General features: G+C 42.4%; 2 protein-coding genes across 2 annotated transcripts; one reads left to right on the top strand and one right to left on the bottom strand.

Moving 5' to 3' along the window:
* Positions 1-770: 770 nt before the first annotated feature.
* rbm22 (RNA binding motif protein 22) lies at positions 771-10330 on the top strand. The gene is made up of 11 exons (XM_080774175.1): positions 771-860; positions 3388-3441; positions 3550-3579; positions 3686-3818; positions 4924-5024; positions 5544-5716; positions 6422-6622; positions 7087-7251; positions 7986-8074; positions 8601-8729; positions 9161-10330. Exons 1-11 carry the CDS (start codon positions 807-809, stop codon positions 9313-9315), a joined length of 1284 nt encoding a protein of 427 aa, XP_080630301.1. The 5' UTR covers positions 771-806; the 3' UTR covers positions 9316-10330.
* An 807-nt stretch (positions 10331-11137) lies between these two features.
* LOC308322761 (myozenin-2-like) lies at positions 11138-20668 on the bottom strand. Its single transcript, XM_080774176.1, has 6 exons — positions 20538-20668; positions 19029-19125; positions 16084-16232; positions 15046-15214; positions 13901-14084; positions 11138-11832 (listed from the first exon to the last, which is right to left on the bottom strand). Exons 2-6 carry the CDS (start codon positions 19114-19116, stop codon positions 11667-11669), a joined length of 756 nt encoding a protein of 251 aa, XP_080630302.1. The 5' UTR covers positions 19117-19125; positions 20538-20668; the 3' UTR covers positions 11138-11666.
* Positions 20669-21477: the final 809 nt, after the last annotated feature.

Below are 21477 nucleotides of genomic sequence, written 5' to 3'. Positions count from 1 at the left end.
GCGGCACTGGTCTAGTCATCCAAAATCTGTGGTGTAGCCCAAATGTGACAAACATCTGCTGTCTGACTCTGACACATCCAAACCACATCTAGAGTATTTAGGCAATATTATAATAACAGACTTTTCTGGTTTTGACAGATTTGTTTGTATAGTTTGGTATGGGCACCTACAGACGGCTGCAATTCGAAACTGGCCCCCGTAAAATCTGAATCCCCCCCCCCCTTTTCCCCTCACTGTATATGTTTATTTTCCATTTTTGCTTCCTTTATGATGAATTCCTGTTCTGTTCTTTGACTATTATAGAAGTGTCTATTTGTACGTCTCTAAATGTTTTGATGAATTGAACATGGTGGACCCTCTTGTAAACAAGTGTAATGCTTAATTGGGTCGTCCACTCACAGTTAACAGTCTTTGTATTGAGTTTGTGCTTGAAATGTACTGTAATTCTGCAAACTGTTAATAAATATTTCAATCAATCAATCAATCAATCAATCAATCAATCAATCAATAAATCAATGGATCAGTTAAAAATACTATAATAATGCTTTGAAAACAATTATTTTATTTGTATTTATTTATTTTCTATTTTTAAGCTATTTATTTTTCTAGCTTTGGTCCTGATTTTATATATTATTTCTGTCAATAAATAAGTGAATTATCCCCCCAACAGGCTACAGCGACATCTAACGGTGAAACGTGACTTCCTTCCTTGCAGCTCGTGAGTCTCCGCCGCGATGCATTTTGGGTTGATCTCTTGAGAGGAGGAGTGGACCAAAAAGAATTACACACACACACTTTTTGTCAAAATGGCGACGTCCCTGGGAGCTAACACATACAACAGACAGAACTGGGAAGACGCGGTATGTTTCAACTGTAAAATTAAATTACAACATAGAGTCCAACGTGTCCGTTAAGATTAATAATAGACTAACTAAAAAAACGATAATTACTAGCTGGTTGGGTTTACGCTTTCTTTACTGTTATGTTTTCGTTAGCCGGAGTAGCATTAGCTACGGCTAGCGGAAGCGTGGGTTGTTAATGTTGATTGAAGTAGGCCGGAGTGAGTTATTAGTTAGATTGTTTGTGCGTGTAATGGAAAATAACTGATGTTATTTAGGCAAAGACAAAAAAATATGATGCTTCGGGTCCAAGTCTGTCAATAGAGTCGGATAACCTGACAATGCGACCTGAGTTTACTGTGGCTAGCTAGCTAGCCAGTAGTTGCCAGAGCTAGCCGATTGTTGAACCGGCGAAACCAGGACTCAGTAGTTGTAGTAGAGTCTTATTAGTCCTGCACGATTATTGCCCAAATGTGAATCTCGATTTTCCTCCACAAGAATCAAAACATTTTAACTTTGAGACATGATATGATCTTGTTATTTGGTCTAGGATACATTTACTGTGTACAGTACTGTAGATTGTGTGGAAAACTCGGATCATTCTTGTATGTTGAACAGTTTATGTAATAATGAACTGTATCTTAATAATTTAGCTGGGTATAGTACAGGCCTGGTCCCGCCCGGCTATCCCCGGGACCCCCAGCGGCGGTGGCTCGGGGTTAGAGTGGCTGGATGGTAACCTCAGGGTTGCCAGTTCGAACCCGGGCTCCCCCAGAGTTACTGTCGAAGTGTCCTTGAGCAAGACACTGAACCCCTAATTTCTTGCATGGTTTCCGCCGCCATCGTGGTATGAATGTGTGTGAATGGGTGAATGTAATGCACAATCTCTATATAAAGCGCCTTGGATAAAGGTGCTATATAAATGCACCATTTTACCATTTACCCAGTTGAGAACCACTGTAACAATCAAGTCATGAATTAGAATATGCACATCCATTATAAATGTAGGCATGTGCAGGATAAAAGAGAAATGATTGGAAAGGGAAAAACACTGCAAAGGGGTTACTTTTATTATACAATTTAGGCATTTAGCAGACGCTCTTAATCCAGAGCGATTTACATTACAAGAACAAAAAGCATGGCAATACAGTACGTCATACATTATGTTTCAACTTTCATGCCGTAGAACAAATAATGCATACATTTTAATTGAGTTGCTATGGAAAGGAAACAATCCGAAACATTGATATTAAAGATTGCCTTTGCCAGCAATTGGCAGTTAAACGAACAGCCAGTAGCCAAACATTGTGATTAACGTCGGTCCTGCTTCAAGCTGATGATGGGTCATGACTTCAGGGCATACATACTGGTGACTGAAGTATTGATGACATGTCATTCAAGATTGATTCAATTTACGGCTGAAATCTATATGATTCCTGTGAACTTGGGAGTTTATTTGATGCAGTAGTACGGCATTGGCTCAGGGGTAGAGTAGCCGGTAGAACAACAGGATGGGGAAAACCGTGAGGTTCCCAGTTCGATCCCGGGTTCCCCCTGTCGAAGTGTCCTAGAGCAAGACACTGAACCCCTAACTGCGCCTGATGTGCAGGTTGGTGCCTTGCAGCTTGGTTTCCTCCAGCATCGGTGTGTGAATGGGTGAATGTAATCTATGTAAAGTGCTTTGCATAAACACTATATAAATACACCATTTACCAGTACTCTTCAAAAAAAAAGACAAACCCACTAGTCCAGTATGTTTCTGCATGGGACAAATTTGAAGGAACTAACTTGATGGAGCCTAACATCAGAATCATCCTTATTCTCACACATATCAGTTTTACAAGTTAAAAAAAAGTGTGAAATTCGTTTTTGTGCATAGTTCCCATCGTGTTATTTTTCCAAGAAAACAAAGAAAGGGAAGAAGAGGGCGGAGGGGGGGGGGGGGGTAGGAGATCAAGGCAGGAAAGAATATGTAGAAGCTTCCACAAACAAGCCACCTATAGGGTTTCTATTGGCTTATTTACAACGGCACAGCCGTACAACGTGCTATTTGCTGTAAGTTGAGTAATGTGATACGGATCTTCCGTTAATATTTGTTTTGAGCAAGACATTTTGGGTGTTCAACTGTTCACTCTGAAACCCTAGACCAGCTTTGCAATCACAGCTCCCCCTGCCAAAGAGGCGATTATATTTAGGCCTCCGCTGGTGTCTGATGAGGTGTGTGGAATAGAAGATGGCAACGTTCCAGTCGGATTCAGAACTGGGACTGAAATTGCATCTGCCAACAGATGGCAAGATAGGAGTCCTATTGTCCAATTGTGATAGATAACTCATACATATTAAACTGGATAAACAAGTGAAATTGTAAGTGTTGATGAAAGAAATAAAAAGAGCCGAAAAGAATATATTGATAAATGTATGAATGAATCTAATTGGTGTCACACCTGATGTATTTTCTGTTTACTAAAGGTAATGTGCCACAAAAAGTTCTTGTTGAGCACTGAATGTTGACGTGTTTAGAGAGTGACTTTATTTCTTCCCTTTTCAGGACTTTCCTATTCTGTGCCAGACATGTTTAGGAGAAAATCCTTACATCCGTATGGTAAATAAGCATCAACCTTTATTTCTTTCAAATCGCTGTTCTATTTTTCATTAAAGTACATTATTCTGAATAAGGGTTCGCTAATTTAGATTTTATGTTTTTCCACAGACCAAGGAGAAGTATGGGAAAGAATGCAAGGTATGTTGCTACAGTTCAGTGCCATAAATGAGCTTGAATAACAGTAAAGATGGTGTTTTTTCGATGTAATTATTTTGCCGTTGTCTTCCCCCCCCCCCCCCCCCAGATATGTGCTCGTCCGTTCACCGTATTCCGCTGGTGTCCTGGAACTCGCATGCGCTTCAAGAAGACGGAGGTTTGCCAGACCTGCAGTAAGATGAAGAATGTCTGCCAGACATGCTTGCTTGACCTGGAATATGGTGAGTCTCTTGCGCCGACGTAGTGTCGTGATATAAATGTTACGGGTGTATAAATAGTCGCGGGATTCTGTGCCATCTAATAGAAGAGTCGCGATATTGAGGGGGCAGAAAAGAGCCTCAAGGTTTCTGGTGTGTCACGTGCCTGGTCACGTGGTTCATGTACTCGTGCGAGCCCATAGACTCCAATGCATTCCGTAAACTTCCGGGTGTCCCTATTTGAAGCCTTCAATTAGGGACAACCCAATAGAAGTCTATGTAGAATGGTGCCGCCATTGGACTGAAGCCCCATGAAGTGAACGGAGTATGCGTAACTCTGTCTATACTCTATGGCTCAGGCTATGACCAAAACAACACTGGTCCTGTCCTTGCATGTTTCAGGGTTCCCATGCTCAAGAAACTCCTAAAATTATTTTGAATTTTAGAATTTGGCTATTGATTTTGTTAATAAAAAACGTTCCAAAACATGTATAACATTACACAAAATATGTAAGTCGTTATTCGCCAAATGGGCAGCGTGATCGCTGCCTAATGTGTGTACCAGTACGTGACGACAAATAGCTCACAACGTGCTGCAGCGTGATCCTACCTTTGCCCTAGGATAGGTGGTGTGTAGAAAATCATCTGGCACAAAATGTGGAATGGAATTATAGCATTCTTTATTCTATGCTTTATTATTGTTGCTACTTGCTACACTGCCTGTCTTTGGGCATTGCACATATGAGTAAGAGACTCATTATTGAGCTGAATGATTGTTATATAGGCCAGGCCTGGAAATTGGGTTAACCCATTTTGACCTAGGATCAGATTCTAAAAACGTCTGTTTGAAAATGACAGTTTTCTGAAAAGGCTATGTTTCTTTGTCAGTCGTTCTTCGATTTTTCAAAAAATAGCAGACCTACAAGCTCGTAGCTTGTAGCAGACTATGAGCTTGTAGATCTGCTATTTTTCAATAGCTAAATTATAACATGTTTAAACACCAAAAGGGGTTCCCGCCCAAAATGGGTTCAGGAGGTTATTCATTGGAAAAAATGTGTGGCTGGGCAATCTATTGTAATGTGGACGCTGATAACCGAAAAGCCCTTTCAACCATTTTGTGGTACCGTAGGTTTACCCATCCAGGTGCGAGACACTGGGCTCAACGTCAAGGACGATGTTCCCAAGTCGGACGTGAACAAGGAGTACTACACACAGAACATGGAGAGGGAGGTATGTGTCTAGCACGTTTTGATTTAGTTTGAGTCATTAGTCTTTTTAATACAATTTCGTTTTAGTCACATTTGAGTCATCTGAAATTCTTTAGTGTTCTCTAGTGTTAGTCGACTAAATCTACAGTTGATTTAGACTAAAATGTGTTTTTGGCAGGCCTTGATGGCTGATTTTAGACTTGGTTGCATGCTGATTTACAAGCTCACAACGCGTCGCAGCATTGTGCTATTTTCAGCATGCAACAAAGCATAAAATGACTCGTAGACTGGATCTCTTCTCCACTAGTACCTCCCTAACATTTTAGTCTGGTTTTATTTGACGGAATTTTCAATATATTTAGTCATAGTTTTAGTCATCATAGCTCAGTTTTTATTTTATTCAGTGTTCCTCCGTGAAAAAAAGGTAGTTGACGGAACATTTTTTCCATTGTTTTAGTCAACAATCTGACGGGCTACACAGTTATATCTCATATGCTTTTCATAATATCCCACCTAAAGCTCGTCATTTTGTGTTTCTCAGATAGCGGGCTCTGACGGGACGAGGCCGGTGGGTCTGCTGGGCAAGGCGCCCAGCTCCAGTGACATGTTGTTGAAACTGGCCCGCACCACGCCCTACTACAAGAGGAACCGGCCACACATCTGCTCGTTCTGGGTGAAGGGAGAGTGCAAGAGAGGAGAGGAGTGCCCCTACAGGTGGGTGATTTTAAGCCATCAAGACCTGAGGCTGATTCTAAAATCCTAGCAGTTTCCTGAAAATCCCATATTTCTATGTTAGTGGTGCTCAAACATTCGGTCGAGGAACACCCAGAATTGTATGTACTAGCCCTTACCCTGGGTGCGTTTTCGCATTTTTTATTCACTAATCAATTCATTATTAATCATTAATGTGTGAAATCGAAAAAAGGGCTTCGTTACGCCCTCCATATTAATATGGTCAATGTCTGTGAAAAGTGGGAGTGATTGGTGCAGGCAGTAAGGAGCCGAGGAGCGCGCCACCGAGTGGCGCACTACGAGCTTGTAGGTCTGCTATTTTTGAAAAATCGTGAAAATATTTATTTCAGAAAAGTGGAGGATTTAGAAGATTTTATTTTTATTTTGAGGTCAGGCCTAAATGGGTTAACCCTTATCCCTAAACCTCCCCCCCTCACAACGTGTCTATGTAGAGCGGCAAACACAATTGCCGTTTGAAAAGGTTAAATTAGATCTGTGCTACTTGTTCCTGCTGTGTGCAGAAGGGACCGAACAAGCAAAAGCTATATCTGGAAACAGACGATGGCCCGTAACTCAGCTAAACATACCCAGACCATACGTCCACTGTCTGGTTCATGTGGTCAGGCGTTCAATTAAGATGATTCCTATGGGCGTTGGTTTCTCTTTTGCACAAACTCCTTCATACAGGCACGAGAAGCCCACAGATCCAGACGATCCGCTGGCTGACCAGAACATCAAGGACCGTTATTATGGCATCAACGACCCGGTGGCTGACAAGCTGCTGAAGAGAGCCTCCACGATGCCTCGTTTGGACCCACCAGAGGACAAGACCATCAGCACCCTCTACATCGGGGGGCTGGGAGACACCGTTACAGACGCAGACCTCAAGTATGTTCCTTTTGACAACCGTCACATCTTTTCATGCCCATAACAGAATTCAATCGCTCATAGATTTGAATCATAATATATTCTAACGTGGCACTGAGGGGCCGACAGCCTATTACTGTCGGTGTGAACAGGCCTGTGGTGTTGCTATAGTAACTCAATGCTACAATCATCTGTTTGTTTTGTTAAGCTGGCCAGCTAACAGTGTTGTGTGATTTCTATCCAGAGACATGGCCGTGCGAAGAATTATAAAAAGGTAGTTGGGAGTAGAATTAAAACACTGCCCAAGGTTGATAAGCTCGGCTAAAGAATGAATGAGTTGGAATGTGATATTATGGAAAATGATTCATACCCGTCACTTTCACGACCTGGGCATCATGGTACTTCCCCCACCGCTGGGGTGAAAATGGGTATAACATTTGATTGTGAAAATGGGTATGACATTTGATTTCATTGCTGTTTTACAGGAACCATTTCTACCAGTTTGGGGAGATCCGCACCATCACCATAGTCCAGAGACAGCAGTGTGCTTTCATCCAGTTTGCCACGCGACAGGCTGCTGAGAGCGCTGCGGAGAAGTCCTTCAACAAGCTCATCATCAATGGCCGGAGGCTCACGGTCAAATGGGGCAGGTGAGTGACTGACCGCGCTACATTTATGAACGTTGCTTGTTGTTGGCGGTGGAATCTAACCTCCCCGCCGCCTCAGGCCCGCTCTATTGCATGTCATACACTGCCTGTCAAATGTGACATCCATATATGGGTATGCGCACGTGGCATCATCATTGTACCCGGATGTTATGCGGGACTACAGAGTGACAAACAAATACTTTCTGGCCTTGACAGCCCATAAATCCAAACGGAAAAGTCCCATAGATCCAAACGGAACAGAACAGTTCTACTGCATAACCCGTGTCCCCCGCTATTTAATCCAATATCCAACGCTGCAGGGATCGATCTATTACCTTTGGAGCATACGCCATTTGCAGCTTTGATTCACAAAAATCTGCGAAAGAATAGTCCCCCCGTTCACTTGCATTGAGCTCATTTCCCCAGAAGCCCTAGCAGCCAAAGCATGGCTTGATTTCCGGTTTCGTCATAACGCGACGGCCTCGTCACCAGGTCCGCGACAAATCCGCTCTTTTTAATTATTAAAAAACGACGAATTAAACACATTTAATTTAGCGTATTAAGCGTGGTGGAACCATGGATTAAATAATTTAAAGCCCTCAAAGTGTTAAACGACATTAAACCCAACTTTGCCACTCAATTTGCCACTTACTTTAAGCATGTGCATACCCTCTCTATATATAAAGTGTTGGACTCGCTGCAGTGTCGCTGCTTATTTTCTCATTTTATCTGTCTAGGTCTCAGGCAGCGAGGGGCAAGGAAGCCATTAAGGAAGGGGTCAGTGAAATGGGCACCAGACTTGACCCGGTTCCTGGACTGCCTGGAGGTGAGTGCACCGTGACCGACCGGCTCATGTATGTCAGTGGGTCGGCGGTGCTATGCATGAGTTTGACTGAATCATGGAATGATTTAAACAGTCATGTTGCCATTTGGTGTCTACATAGTTTGCTTATTATCACAAACGGATGCCTTAAATAGTTACATGCCACCAATGTGCATTGGCCCTGGTGAATAAATATAAACGATGCAGAAGAATCTTGAACCATGAAAATTTGCCATAAACGGAAACCAAGATAGGACATAGATTTTAAATATATTTGTTAAATATCGTTGTGCTTTTCTCTCTACAAAAATTCCTTCAAAATTCTGACCTACGGTTTTTAATTAAATATAACCCACAAATATGCTTTTTGCTATAGCAACATGTTACACAGGTGTTCCCGGACCGAAAGGTATAACAACGAATAGGTGTTCCAGGTCTCAATCATTCATAAGGGTTTAGTAGCTATTGGCACTTTAGGTACCGACTTTACACACTATTTATCCCCTTATGTTCTCTGCTTCTTCCACAGCTCTACCTCCACCACCAGCTATGGATGAAGAGACTCCTACCAACTACTTCAACCTTGACCCTGGAACCTCTCCTCAGATCCTGAACATCGCTCTGCCCCCTCCCCCTGGGATCAACCCCCCTCCTCCTGGTTGGTACACTTATAGGATTTAATAACTTTCACATGTCCAGCCCCCCTCGCTCTGCATGAATTATTCATTGTAAAATACCTTTTGAAGGTTTTGTCCCATTTCTTTGGAATAAACATTCCCAGTAAGGATAATTGACCCGTCTGTCTGAGTACAGGCTTTAGTTTTGACATACTAACAGTCCGACAGACAACCTAACCCTAACCACAAGCACAACCTAACGCATGTCGGACCAACGCATGTCTGTAGCGATGGGTGATTTCCCCATGTCGGACCTTTGGTGTGTCGTATAAGCGTGCAACACCCCGCTTTATCTACATGTGTTTGGAATTCAGTTAAGGTAGAGCCGACGACGTGTTCATCTTTTGGCTTGTAAAGTTTGACTGCTTTATCAAAAGTACAACAATCTCAATCTCTTTGTATCACCTCACAGGTTTCGGCCCTCCGATGTTCCACCACATGGGTCCAATGGCCCCCCCTATGCCTCCTCCCATGGGTCTGAGACCTCCCGGTCACATCCACTACCCCTCCCAGGACCCCCAGCGCATGGGCGCGCACGCCTCACATGGCCAACGACATGGCGACTAGTGGCAAGGGTCAAATTACACACTGTGATGTTAGATGTCATTCCTGTACTTCTTGGCCTCACCCATGTCAAAGTGAGGTGCCGTTCCTCAATTCAGTCTTGAGTTGTGGATGGGGTTGAAAACCCATGATATATATTTGATAGAAATGCATTGCATAAGCAAACACAATTGTCGTTTGAAAAGGTTAAATTAGATCTGTGCTACTTGTTCCTGCTGTGTGCAGAAAGGACCGAACAAGCACCAGCTATATCTGGAAACAGACGATGGCCCGTAACTCAGCCTAACATACCCAGACCATATGTCCACTGTCTGGTTTCATGTGGTCAGGCGTTCAATTAAGATGATTCCTATGGGTTTTAGAACGGCCTCCCATAGTTGGTGCCATTGTAAATTCTTCACCAAGACGAGACAGTGCATACTTTAGTTTAGATAGAACGTGTTTGTCGTTGTGCGATTATGTTAAAAGGATCCCTGGCTAATAAGTCAAATATGCCATAGTTAAAACATTATACTTACTCTCTACAACTAAAATAAAAACACCTTAAATATTTAATTTCTTTCACTCAATAGTGAAGTTGATGTCATATGCCCATATGGTCTAGCCCTATGGAATGCATATGCTAATAAAAAAACAACTTGATACGTCCTAAGGTTAATATGAGAATCAAATCAATATTTTAAATTAGTTTTATTAGCATGTGCATTCCATATATTCCATAGGGCTGGACCACACATGGACAGTCATGACATCAACCTGTTGACAGCATAAGTTCCTGAAAGATTCTCTATTTATGAAAGAAATAACATATTTAAGGAATTTTAGTTCTAGAGGCTATAATGTTTTTGTATTTGTCTTATTAGCCAGGAATCCTTTTAAGACATTGATTTACAATTACACTTTTTTTTTTAAATGATGTTAATATTCCACCAAAGGCTGTTTGCTTTTATTGTAAGTTTTTTCTTTGTATAATGTCAATTTTGTTTAGTCATTAAAACTCCCATCTTGTCATACATTATACCACTTCATATTTATAAATCATGTATTTTACTACAAACTATGAACAGAGTCTCGGATCGAGATGCAAGTATAATGCAGAGAGATCTGACGGTATGAGCTTGTGAGAAGCTACAATCCAATACTTATTTGAACGAATAAAAGGTTTTAATTACTCTGTATGGTAGAGTATGTTAATACAATACTGCAACTAGCACATCCAGTGATTGGAGCAGGCCCTACCGTTCCATTGAGATATGGTGACTAGTAAGACAATCACTTTACTAGCAGACACTATCCAGACAAGTTATACATCTTAACATCTTAAGTGCAAAATCAGTAAGTATAGAATACAAAGTGCTAAAAAGTAACTACATTCGGATACCAGATAAACATCAAAGTCCAACCTGTCCAATCTATCTACAATATGCTGTCTAATCATGACATTGTTGGCATTAGTGGTCAATCAAAACATTGTGATCAAGCAACCAACAGATGTATCTAATTCTGCATAGTATAACTAGACACATACTTAACAATGACATGAAGCAGATGGTGCACTATGTTCTACTAGAAGCGCCACCATTTATTGTAGAATTAGGACGTAATTAACTCGGGGCTGCCAACACTCCTAGATTCTCACCACATCTCCTGGCTTGCTCCTGGATTTGGTATCAAAATTCACCAGACCACAGGAACTTGCATCTACAGTATGTTCAAGTTTCTGGAGGATCCCCAGATCCCCTGCTTGATGGGTCTGGGCAGTGCATGCAATCATACAGAGATTTTCACTTAAATAATTAATTCAAGAAATCAATCAGAAATCAAATCAATTTCTGTAGCCCAACGTCTTGCATTTTAATTGCTGAATTAGCCCATCATTTCCCAATGCTAGTAGTAGTAAAGCAAGCCTGATAAAAGTAGCAAAACCCCCAAATTCACCAGAACACAGGAAATTACAGCTACTCTTGTTTCTGGGGGAGGAACCCCAGAGCCAGAAACCCTGTTTGGGGAGTCCGCACCCCCCAAAAAGATTATCCTGGATTCTCACAGTCCAATGTTGGCACCCCTGAATTAACTCTGTTGGAGAGGGAGACATCAGAGGTTATTTAAGGTCTCAGTGATGCATGGTATTTATTGGTTCTTCCAGATTGTCCACTCAGCCATGACAATGTGCTGTTGGACGTCTCTAATGTCTTCATTTGACCCCACCGTAGCAGTTGATTACAAATCATGTTTAAAAGTGTCCACTCAGACAAGACCACATGAAAAGAGGATGGAGTCTTTTTGTTGTTGTTGCCTGGAGTCAGGCAAAGATCACGTCGAGGTGGAGGATCAAACCGTCTCTCAGACACAGTTCAGTAGCTCGTGCCCCATCCTTTCGGTGCTCTGTTGAAGCTGGGCCGCTGGGCAAAGTGGTCCTCGGTCATGCCGGGAGGAAGTTGGGGCTGCAGAGCCTCCAGGTTGACCACTGGCGGGTTGACTCTCTTACTGGCCATCGGACCCCCAAACGGCATCGCAGATCTGAGACCCAGAGGACAAAAGACTTGTTTCAAACTTAAAATGATCTTATTTTAACTTTGAATGTGATTGTGTTTATTAGGGATGTCCCGATACACTTTTTTCGTTCCCGATCCGAGCGTACAATGTGACGTCTTTTGAGGTTCGGGGGGGTAGGGGGACCGTCCTAAAGTCGACTTTTCAGTGCTACTGAAGATTTCTGACGAGCCGAAATCGGAAATCATTTCGGTACTACAGCGGTAAAATAGGAGTATGAATTGGCCCTTAGCCGATACCAATACTGATACCAGAGAATAATATTTATTAAAAATAAAAATTACTTATTTCATCTCATGTTGTTAATAGCAGACTCCTCACTCAAATATGCACTTGCAGTTTGGGCAAACTCCACATGGCCCACCATTTTATTTACCTGCCATAGTGTCAACCCCTTACCCCTGTGTCGGATCTGTGGTTAGACTGGCATATTCGCAGATACCGATATGACCAAAAAGGGCCGATACCAATACAGTACTCCATCTCTAGTGTTTATAACGTGATAAAGTATCAGATGCTCTCTATGCTCTAAAAAGGGGGCAGCTTTTATGCAATACCTGATACCCAGTCATTCATAAAATCTAATGAATCTGGCTCAACCTAAGCTCCTGTTAATGGGATGGACTGACCACTGAAGCTTCAGATGAACTCCCACTGGACACTGGAGAGTATGGTGAGCTAATCTCCTATTTGACATATATGGTTTTTGTCTGACCATCAAGCGTAGGCACAGATTTAATTATGACTTCGTAATGTCATAATGTTCTTCCAGAGGGTAAATGGATCCATCCATGAGAGGTATACTCTTACTGACGATCTGGCATCTAGCATGATTGACAGTGACCTAATTATGTTATGTATGCTCTTTGCCTTCTTCTACCCCTCACCCCTAACTCTTACAAATCTCATACGCCTCATGTATGTGACGCAATGCCTTGTGTGTCATCATACTAGGAAAGAAGATTCCCCTTTGTGCACAATCTTTCTTGAGAGGGCCGAGAGGCACGTGGGAGACCCCCCCAGTGGATCATCTTTCTAGAGCCAGGGTTAAAATAGCCTTTCAGACAACCAGAACCCAAGGAGGTGTGAGCCAACAGGAGGCAGTGGAAACATGGGACAGAGCCAAGGAATCACTTTTAAGAGAGCGTTTGGATTGATGACATGAAGCTGTGCGTCACGTGGTGCCACTGTGTTTTTGAAGTTGCATGATCTCTAAAAAAAGCTGTGCAGAATGAGCTTCAAAGTAAGTGGCGAGGATCGCCCTGCCAGGGCCCTGATAGCAGGATATCAGGTGTCTTTAACCGTCAAACGGACCACTGGCATCAGCGGAGGGATGTTTTTCTACCAGTGCTCACCTGCAGGGGTCATCAAGATGTCCGTACACAGACACATTTGTCTGTGGCAAAGACTTGGCCTCAATTGTTCCTGTATTTATTTGACCATTATAATGTTCTTATTGAAGTACTGAATGTCAAGTCTCTGGTTTTCTTCTAGAATATGTTTGGTACTATAGTGGTTCTCAAATGTTTTATTTGTAAGGACTCTGAGAGTGTACTACGGGTCCATTTGGTTCCATTTTTTTACACTTTCAAGAGTTACAGACCTTTTATTGTCATTCAGGATTGGCTCTTACAGTATGTATTATTGTCCAATCATTTTGCCACATTTTTTTGACAAAAATGTCTACCACAAGCCAGCATGTTGATGACCCCTGGTCACCTGGCCAACACGTGACTAACATGCTAAGCACATGGTCAGAGCTGTCGAGAAAATACATAAAGTTTAAAGTAGAGCGGTTCTAACGTGACTGTCCTACCAAACAACAAGGTGCAAAAAAGAACCATTTGTCAAATAAACGCATCAAATTTTTATTTGGTTGTTGCTTTTTATCTGTAGGCCTATAGTTTTCAGGAGGAAGTCTTTGCGGGGGCTAATACCTGTTGAAACACCTGTATAGTTTTCAGGAGTTACCTGTTAAAACACATGTAGCTTTCAGGAGTTACCTGTTGAAACACCTGTAGTTTTCAGGAGTTACCTGTTGAAACACCTGTAGTTTTCAGGAGGAAGTATTTGCGGGGGCTCAGGCAGCTGGCTGTACATGACCAGCTCGTCACCATTTCCCATAGCTTCCTTCCAAGGGGAACAGTACAACTTGGGGATGATTGTCATGTTGAACTTCTCATGAGGAATGTCAGTGGGCTTCAGTGGGCCAGAATACCCTGGCAAAAAAAGTTGAATGTCACCCACAGTGGTGGAAAAAGTACTCCCATGTCTTAGTTTAATAAGTATCAATACAGCAATGTAGTGTCACAGTATGTGGCTCTGTGTTGCCATACTGTGGCTGTGTGTGGGCGTCAGCTTTCCTCCCAGCTTCCAGCCTTGGCACCTACAGTCTATGCTTGGCACACCTGCCTGTGGTCACCTCATCGCACTCAATTGATGCACCTGCCAGCCATCAACTCATCAGCCCTGACAGTATTTAAACCCTGGTCTTCACTTCACTCATGGTCAGATCATTGTACAACCTTTCATGGTAGTAGCATGTCCCTAAACCTGTATTTACGTCCTAGTAGTGACGTTATAGTTTAGTAGTATTCCAAGTCTTAGTTCCTAGTGTTTTGCTCCTGTGTGTTTCCTGCAACTCAAGCTCTTCTCTCCTCCAGAACCCATCTCTCCTGTTCATCCGCCTGCTTGTTGTCTGCCTGTCACCTGCTCTTCTCAGCATTCATGTCTTTGTTTTATGCTACCTTTTCATTCACTTATTGTGAATAAATACCTTAACTTGGTTCCTGTGTTTGGCTCTGCTTTTGGGTTTCTCTACTTTACATGTAGAAATAAAGCAAGTAAAAGTCCAGAATTCAAAATGTACTGTAAAAGAGTACAAAAATATTGGCATCAAAATGTACTTAAAGTACCAAATCATAAAGTTTTCAAACATTATGCACAATGAGTACTACTTTTTGTACTTTCAGTACATTTTGATGTCAATACCTTTGTACTCAAGTATAGGCTATACATTTTGAATTCCAGAATTTTACTTGTAACGGCCGTATTTCTATATCACAGTATTGATACTTCTGCCAAAAAAACTACGCTCAATCATCAGCTTTGCATTGCCAATAATTAAGCATCAGCTTTGCAGTGTACAATTCTTCCCTCTTTGTACCACAGATTGTTTACCTGGAGCGATGGTTTGAGGACTTCCCTTCTTGGCGACAGACTTCTGCAGGTTCATGACCAGGCTGTGCTTACCAGGGATGGAGAACGCTCGGTTCTCCCTTCCGTCTCCCTGTGGTTCTGGGACCGGGATGCACTGGGGGGACGGATTCGGAATGGCTTCTGGAAATACCTGGGAGAGGGCATAAGGTGAGGGGAGCACATTATTGTATAGGGCATAGCAGTGGGCGTGGCTTTCTGGTTCCACTGAAAATTCGACCATTAATGTTTACAAAAAATATTGATATACATTTTTTTTATTAGCCATACAATCAAGCCATCCAGGATCCTGGTGAATCACGACCATAAAACCGTTGTAAATCTCTCTGGGGAAAAATGAATGGCCGATTTTCCATGCCCGCTGCTATGAAATTAAACCCATATGCTATATGGGTTTAATAATGGCGTCAGATATATTGTGTGTTTGAGTGTTTGCCACTGTGTTCAGATGTTGTTCTTTCAACCAAGATGATAATAATACACCCATCATCCTCCACACATTGCAGATGTGCAATAAGTTTAGTAAAACACTTTGTTCAGCTCATCTCGGCTTTGACAGAAAAATTACACCCGTGCAAACTGAGCAGTGCAACTATACTTTTATTGTTATAGTTACTGTACTGTACTCAGTACTGTACGGTACTGTTTTATTGTTAGTTATACTTTTATTGTTATAGTTATAGTGCTCAACAGTGCCACTTTAGGTCACCCAGTGGTATTGCAGCTGTTCAACTTCATACCCCAAACAGACAGACTACATGGGGACATAGCCTGCGACATAGGGACACACGCGACCAGTCATTGGAGCGGTGTGCATCGCTCAAAAACGGCAGTGTAAAACGTATTTCATTGGCTGTCAGTCACGGTCCTTAAACAATACAGGACACTTAAAGCTGCTAATATGCAACACATCAGGAGGAGGACGGGTTCACGTGTTTGGGTGTGTGTGCGATGGTGATGCTGTGATGATGGCTGAAGGTTTGGTTTATCATGTGGTTTTACCTGGTTGTTGACTGTGTTCTCCACGGTGAACTGCTCCACCCTCTTCAGTCTCTGCTGGAACATACGCGAGCCTCGGTTTGACTGGAGATTCAGCTCCTCCATCATGGTGTCCCGTGGAGTACTGACCTTCTTCCCGAGGTCCAGATTACCTGATACAACACAACACATACATTGATGTTCTCTACTGCAGTGGTCAGGGGGTCCCCAGCTAAATGATTGTTTGGAACCAAATGGACCCTTATGGGTCTGTAACTCTGAGTGTACAAGTTAGGGTCCATTTGGTCCATTAGGAGTTAAATTAACATTGATTTTACAATATAAATCGGGGGTCCCAGAGATAGAAATGTCATTAAATGGGGGTCTGTACAAGCATGTCAAACTTGGAGGTCCTTGAAATTAAACGGGTTGAGAATCACTGCTAGAGACGTAACACTCTTCTCTTATGGCATACCTTTTCAAATGGGTGTCCACGGGCTAATTAGTGTCAATTTGGGGGTCCTTGACACGAAAAAGTGTCAAGGACACTAGTGAGCATATTGAACGGTAGAATTTTAATACCGGTAACTTAATTTCCTCTGACTTCTAAGATTACACTGCATGACATTCACTCTACAGTTTCCTCACGGATCGAAATACTCTAATGCCAAGCCAGCTACACTGAGTTATATTTGGAAAGGTTTGATTGATTGATTGATTGATTGATTGATTGATTGATTGAATACTTTATTTGACAGAATTGCAAACAGCAGTCAACAGTCAAACACTTGAAAGGATAACACCATAGTCTGCTTCCTCGGGGAAGCCTGCAGTTCACTGGGAGGGACGGGGATGCTCTTCCTTCAAGATAGGATTTCATCCATTTTATTGATGCGCTATCAAAACCAATCACCTTCAGCTTGCCCAGTAAAATGTAATGATTTGCAGTGTCGAACGCCTTTTGCCAGAGTCTAGCTCACGCTTGATGCAGTCAATCAAATGCAGTAGGCATGTGTCAGTTCAGTGGAGTGGGATGTTCTGAAAACCAGATTGGAATACAAACAGAAGTTTTTGCTCGTCGAGTTAGCTGTTGATTTGTTCGTAATTTAATCTCTCTAATAACCTTTGAGATGGATAGTTGCCAGGTCCCACCCATGCTTCCTTTTTTATACAGAGGGATTTCTCTCGCCATCTTGAGATCTTGTGGGACGTGACACTGACTGATGGATATATATTTGTGGGCTACTATTGGAGCAATAGAGACAGCTGCATCTCTGAGGAATCTGGTGGGGACGTTGTCATCGCTGCCCAGTGGCCTTGCCTTGGTTGGTTGAAGGGCCATCAGTTTTCTTTAGTAGCCTACAGGTTACACTAAATTATGTTTCGACAAGACTGCTTGTATGTGGACTAGTGGAAATAAAGCAGTTCTACACTTATGGCTATATCTTGTGCCACCCCTTAACCCTTATCCCAAAACTAATTGGCCTTTAAAATTGCTTTAATATAGTTCTACAAGCTCACAAAAAGCAAAAAAAAAAAGGCAAATACATTTAGGGATAAGGATGGCTCAAGATGACCGCCCATAGAGTCTTCTTGTCCCTCTACTTTCAGTGACGTTCTTGTTTGGCATTCAGAGATTATCAAGCTTCTCTTAACAGCTTTACAAAACAATTGAGAGCAACCGAAACGATATCCCAACTTTAAAGCCATCATGAAATGTGCATAATACATTTCACAGTGACGAGCTTGAAATAGCATTTAGTAGATGACGTCCGAGGGTGTTGGGTGTTCTGTTGTGGTCCAGAGTTACATGGGTAACTGGGAATATAAATAGGACCTTTGGAAGGGGGAGCTATAGCTCGTAAGAACGGATGACGCTCTGTCGTCGGTAGGACACGGTATGGTAAGTGTTCTGGGAATTATGGGGCATGTGCCAGCCTTCGGGGAGCGGTGATGAGGATCACATTTAGCTACCTTTTATTGAACTTGGTTTCATAGCTCAGCTGGCAACAACCAATGAATGAATTAAAAACAAAATAAATGTTTCCAGTAATTGCATGAAGAAATAAAAGCCAAATCTAAGAAATTCCAAAACAAATGTTTAAGAACAAGCAACGTGTTTGTGAGGCTGTGAGCTTGTAGATCTGCTATTTTCATCAGTTTGGGTCCCGAGCAAACGTCTACATTTAATTTTTGGGGTCTCGAGCTACAAAGTTTGGGAACCGCTGCTACAGGCATCCTTTGATTAGTTCCATCTGACACTCATGCCATGACAGTTCTGAATGTCACTGTAATGAATGTCAAATTATAAGGATAATTGGGTATCACATCATTGATGATGTGTGTGTGTGTGTGTGTGTGTGTGTGTGTGTGTGTGTGTGTGTGTGTGTGTGTGTGTGTGTGTGTGTGTTCAATGTCCATGTTTATCCGCCTGTGTCTCATCTGTTTCAATAGGGTTACTATTGTCACCAAACCAGATGAATAAAGTGTAAGAAGAAGTAGGTCGGTATCAGCCGGTAACACGCAGGCGTCTGTCCCCGTTACACTGGGCTAGACCCCTGGGAGATGGAGTCTGTCCCTGTTACAATGCACTAGACCCCTGGGAGATGGAGTCTGTCCCTGTTACAATGCACTAGACCCCTGGGAGATGGAGTCTGTCCCCGTTACAATGCGCTAGACCCCTGGGAGATGGAGTCTGACCCCGTTACAATGCGCTAGACCCCTGCAGGAGATGGAGTCTATCCCTGTTACAATGTGATAGACCCCTGGGAGATGGAGTCTGTCCCTGTTACAATGCGCTAGACCCCTGGGAGATGGAATCTGAGGTGGAGCACTCTACACCTACCATCAGCTCCCAGTACTTCCCACATGAATTGCCGCACCCAAGCTGTGCTACTCATACGAGAGCTCTACTGACTGAGCTACCCGGACACGATAATAATAAAGTGTAAAACAATAAATATATATACCTCCTCTGACCTCCTTGCACAGAGCCCTGGCCTGCAGCATCCTTTGCTTGGCCAGGTCCTCCTGCCCGGAATACACCATCGTCATCATCGCCTTCCTCTGAAAAGAAAGATGAGGAACACCCATTTATTAATATACAGTATTCATGTCGCCTCACAGCTAGAAGGTCCTGGGTTCGATTCCTGCTATGGGGACACTGTGGGCGCTGTGTTCTTCTCTCCTCTGCGTCATCAGTGCCCATACCCTATAGGTGGGGTTGGCGAAAGGACCTTTCTGTTTGGAGTTTGCATGTTCTCCCAGTGTGTCCCCTAGGGTAGATAGATACCCTCACAAAAAACATGCAGTAATCTAATGCAGTCTCTAAAGACTGATGGAGGGCAAAGGAACTGGTTGGAATAACATGTTCCTTCCACTCTCTATATGCTCTAGTCTACGTCCAACCGGGGAAACTGCCCCCGTTAGGTGAGAAGAAGTGGCTTGGATGTTTCATGCATTGAAGGTCCGTTGGCAGTGTAGCGCCCACGATTACATTAGACAAGACAATGGGTGAAAAAAGGGGTTACAAAAATCGTGGGATTTATAAATTATTTATTTTTTTATAATTAAGATAGAGTATTTATTTTGTAATGCGTCACAATAAACTAGTGCAAATGCAGGGAAGCTGCAAGAGTGTTATATTTTAATTGTATTTCTTTAGCCACCTATAATTAGTTGACCTTGATCTATTCTACATAGTTAGATATGTTCACTATTAAATCATGTATGTTTCAGGTATCGGTTTCTGAAAATGCATTTTCTGTTCAAATAAAAAGCTGGAGAGACATAGAGACTCTATAGCAATGAGTACTATCACTATGGAGCTTTCTAACACTTATTTTAACTAAAATGAAATCACTTACAGTCTTACACTATACCTTTAAGGGAGAGTATGAATAACTGACAGCAATTAGCGTGTCTTTAAAGCGAGAAAAACAAGTACAGAATCATGTTTAGCTTTGATGTATTTATGATCGCACAACAATCTCCACCCTATGTTTAGATTTCCTTTTGGCAGACCCACCCACGTTTGTTTACATTTTGATTTAGGGGCATGCAGGGGTGTCTAACATTTCACATTTCACACCTCAACCACAATGTAGCAAGCAGACAGTCAACTCATGCGCTTTCTAGGATTTCTTATATGTATGAACCCAGCCAACTTACAACACAACACAATTTTGTTAACATACTATAGCTATGTCAGAGACAGCATCAGCAGATAATCGATTCTACACCCATAGATAAGTCAAGCAACCTTCAATTCAATTGAATTTTTATTAAAGTGTCAAATCACAACACGTTGTCTCAAGACACTTAGACACGTAGAGCAGAGAACCACCTGTCCCCAGACCAAGCAATTTTGCGACAGTGGTAACGAAAAACTCCCCCTTTTAGCTGGAAGAAACGTCAAGCAGAACCCGACTCTGAACAGAACCTGAGCAGAACCTTTGACTCTGACTTTAGGGACTTACCTGCTGCTGATTGTGTGTATTACGGACAGGAAGCAGAGCTGGACTGCAGGATGCTGCCCCGGGCCGCGCAGTAACAGAACTCAGAAATAGGATGGGCGAGTTTAACCATCCAGCAACGCCATGCAGGATGCCTGGGCTTCAACATCACTGGGTTATTTTCAGTGGTGGACAAGTACATTTACTCAAGTGCTGTACTTTGAGGTTAATTTGTACAGTACTTTTCACTTTACAATTTCCAATACTTTTACTTCGTCTCCAGAACGTTTCAGAGGCAAATATTGTACTTTTACTCTCCATTGCAATTATTTTAAAACTTTAGTTACTAGTTATTTTGTCGAAATATACATTTTGGCCATTGGAGAATAGCCGATCTACAGGCTCACAATGTGACGCATCGGCTATTTTCAAAAGATTTTTAGATTTGAAAACTTGTGAAATGGGACATTCTGCATGATGAGTATACTTTCTACTTTTGGTACTTTAAGTACATTTTGATGCCAATACTTTAGTACTTTTACTCAAGTAGGCTAAATGTTTTATTCCAGACTTTACTTGCAACAGCTGATATTTCTATATTGTAGTATCGATACTTTTACTTAAGTGAAAAGAGAGTACTTTATCCACCATTGGTTATTTTAGCAGCCGTAAGAGAAGGATGGAGGGGGGGGGGATGGATGAAGTGGAGGGGGGAGAGAAGGGACTTATATAAAGATTTACATCCCTGACCCCCAGTGTGGGTGATCATAAAAATGTGATACACATTGCGTGCATGTGTGTGTGTGTGTGTGTGTGTGTGTGTGTGTGTGTGTGTGTGTGTGTGTGTGTGTGTGTGTGTGTGTGTGTGTGCGTGTGTGTGCGCGCGCGCGCAATGTGACACTGAGCCCTCAAACGATGTCGCTGAAGTGAAGCTCTGCCCACACACAAACTGACAGACAGGCAC

Source organism: Protomyctophum bolini (assembly GCF_963924005.1).
Source record: "Protomyctophum bolini genome assembly, chromosome: 10".
In the NCBI taxonomy this organism is placed as follows: Eukaryota; Metazoa; Chordata; class Actinopteri; order Myctophiformes; family Myctophidae; genus Protomyctophum; species Protomyctophum bolini.
The sequence above is the reverse complement of the archived record's forward strand: the minus strand, read 5'-3'. Positions and strand labels throughout refer to the sequence as shown.

Excerpts from the sequence above, each read along its gene's own strand:
- rbm22 (XM_080774175.1), top strand. The coding sequence starts at position 807 with ATGGCGACGTCCCTGGGAGCTAACACATACAACAGACAGAACTGGGAA. Across the intron at positions 6,623-7,086 it reads GTTACAGACGCAGACCTCAA|GAACCATTTCTACCAGTTTG; the intron begins GTATGTTCCTTT and ends GCTGTTTTACAG. Across the intron at positions 8,075-8,600 it reads GGTTCCTGGACTGCCTGGAG|CTCTACCTCCACCACCAGCT; the intron begins GTGAGTGCACCG and ends CTTCTTCCACAG.
- LOC308322761 (XM_080774176.1), bottom strand. The coding sequence starts at position 19,116 with ATGATGACGATGGTGTATTCCGGGCAGGAGGACCTGGCCAAGCAAAGG. Across the intron at positions 16,233-19,028 it reads GTGCAAGGAGGTCAGAGGAG|GTAATCTGGACCTCGGGAAG; the intron begins GTATATATATTT and ends GTGTTGTATCAG. Across the intron at positions 15,215-16,083 it reads AGAACACAGTCAACAACCAG|GTATTTCCAGAAGCCATTCC; the intron begins GTAAAACCACAT and ends GCCCTCTCCCAG.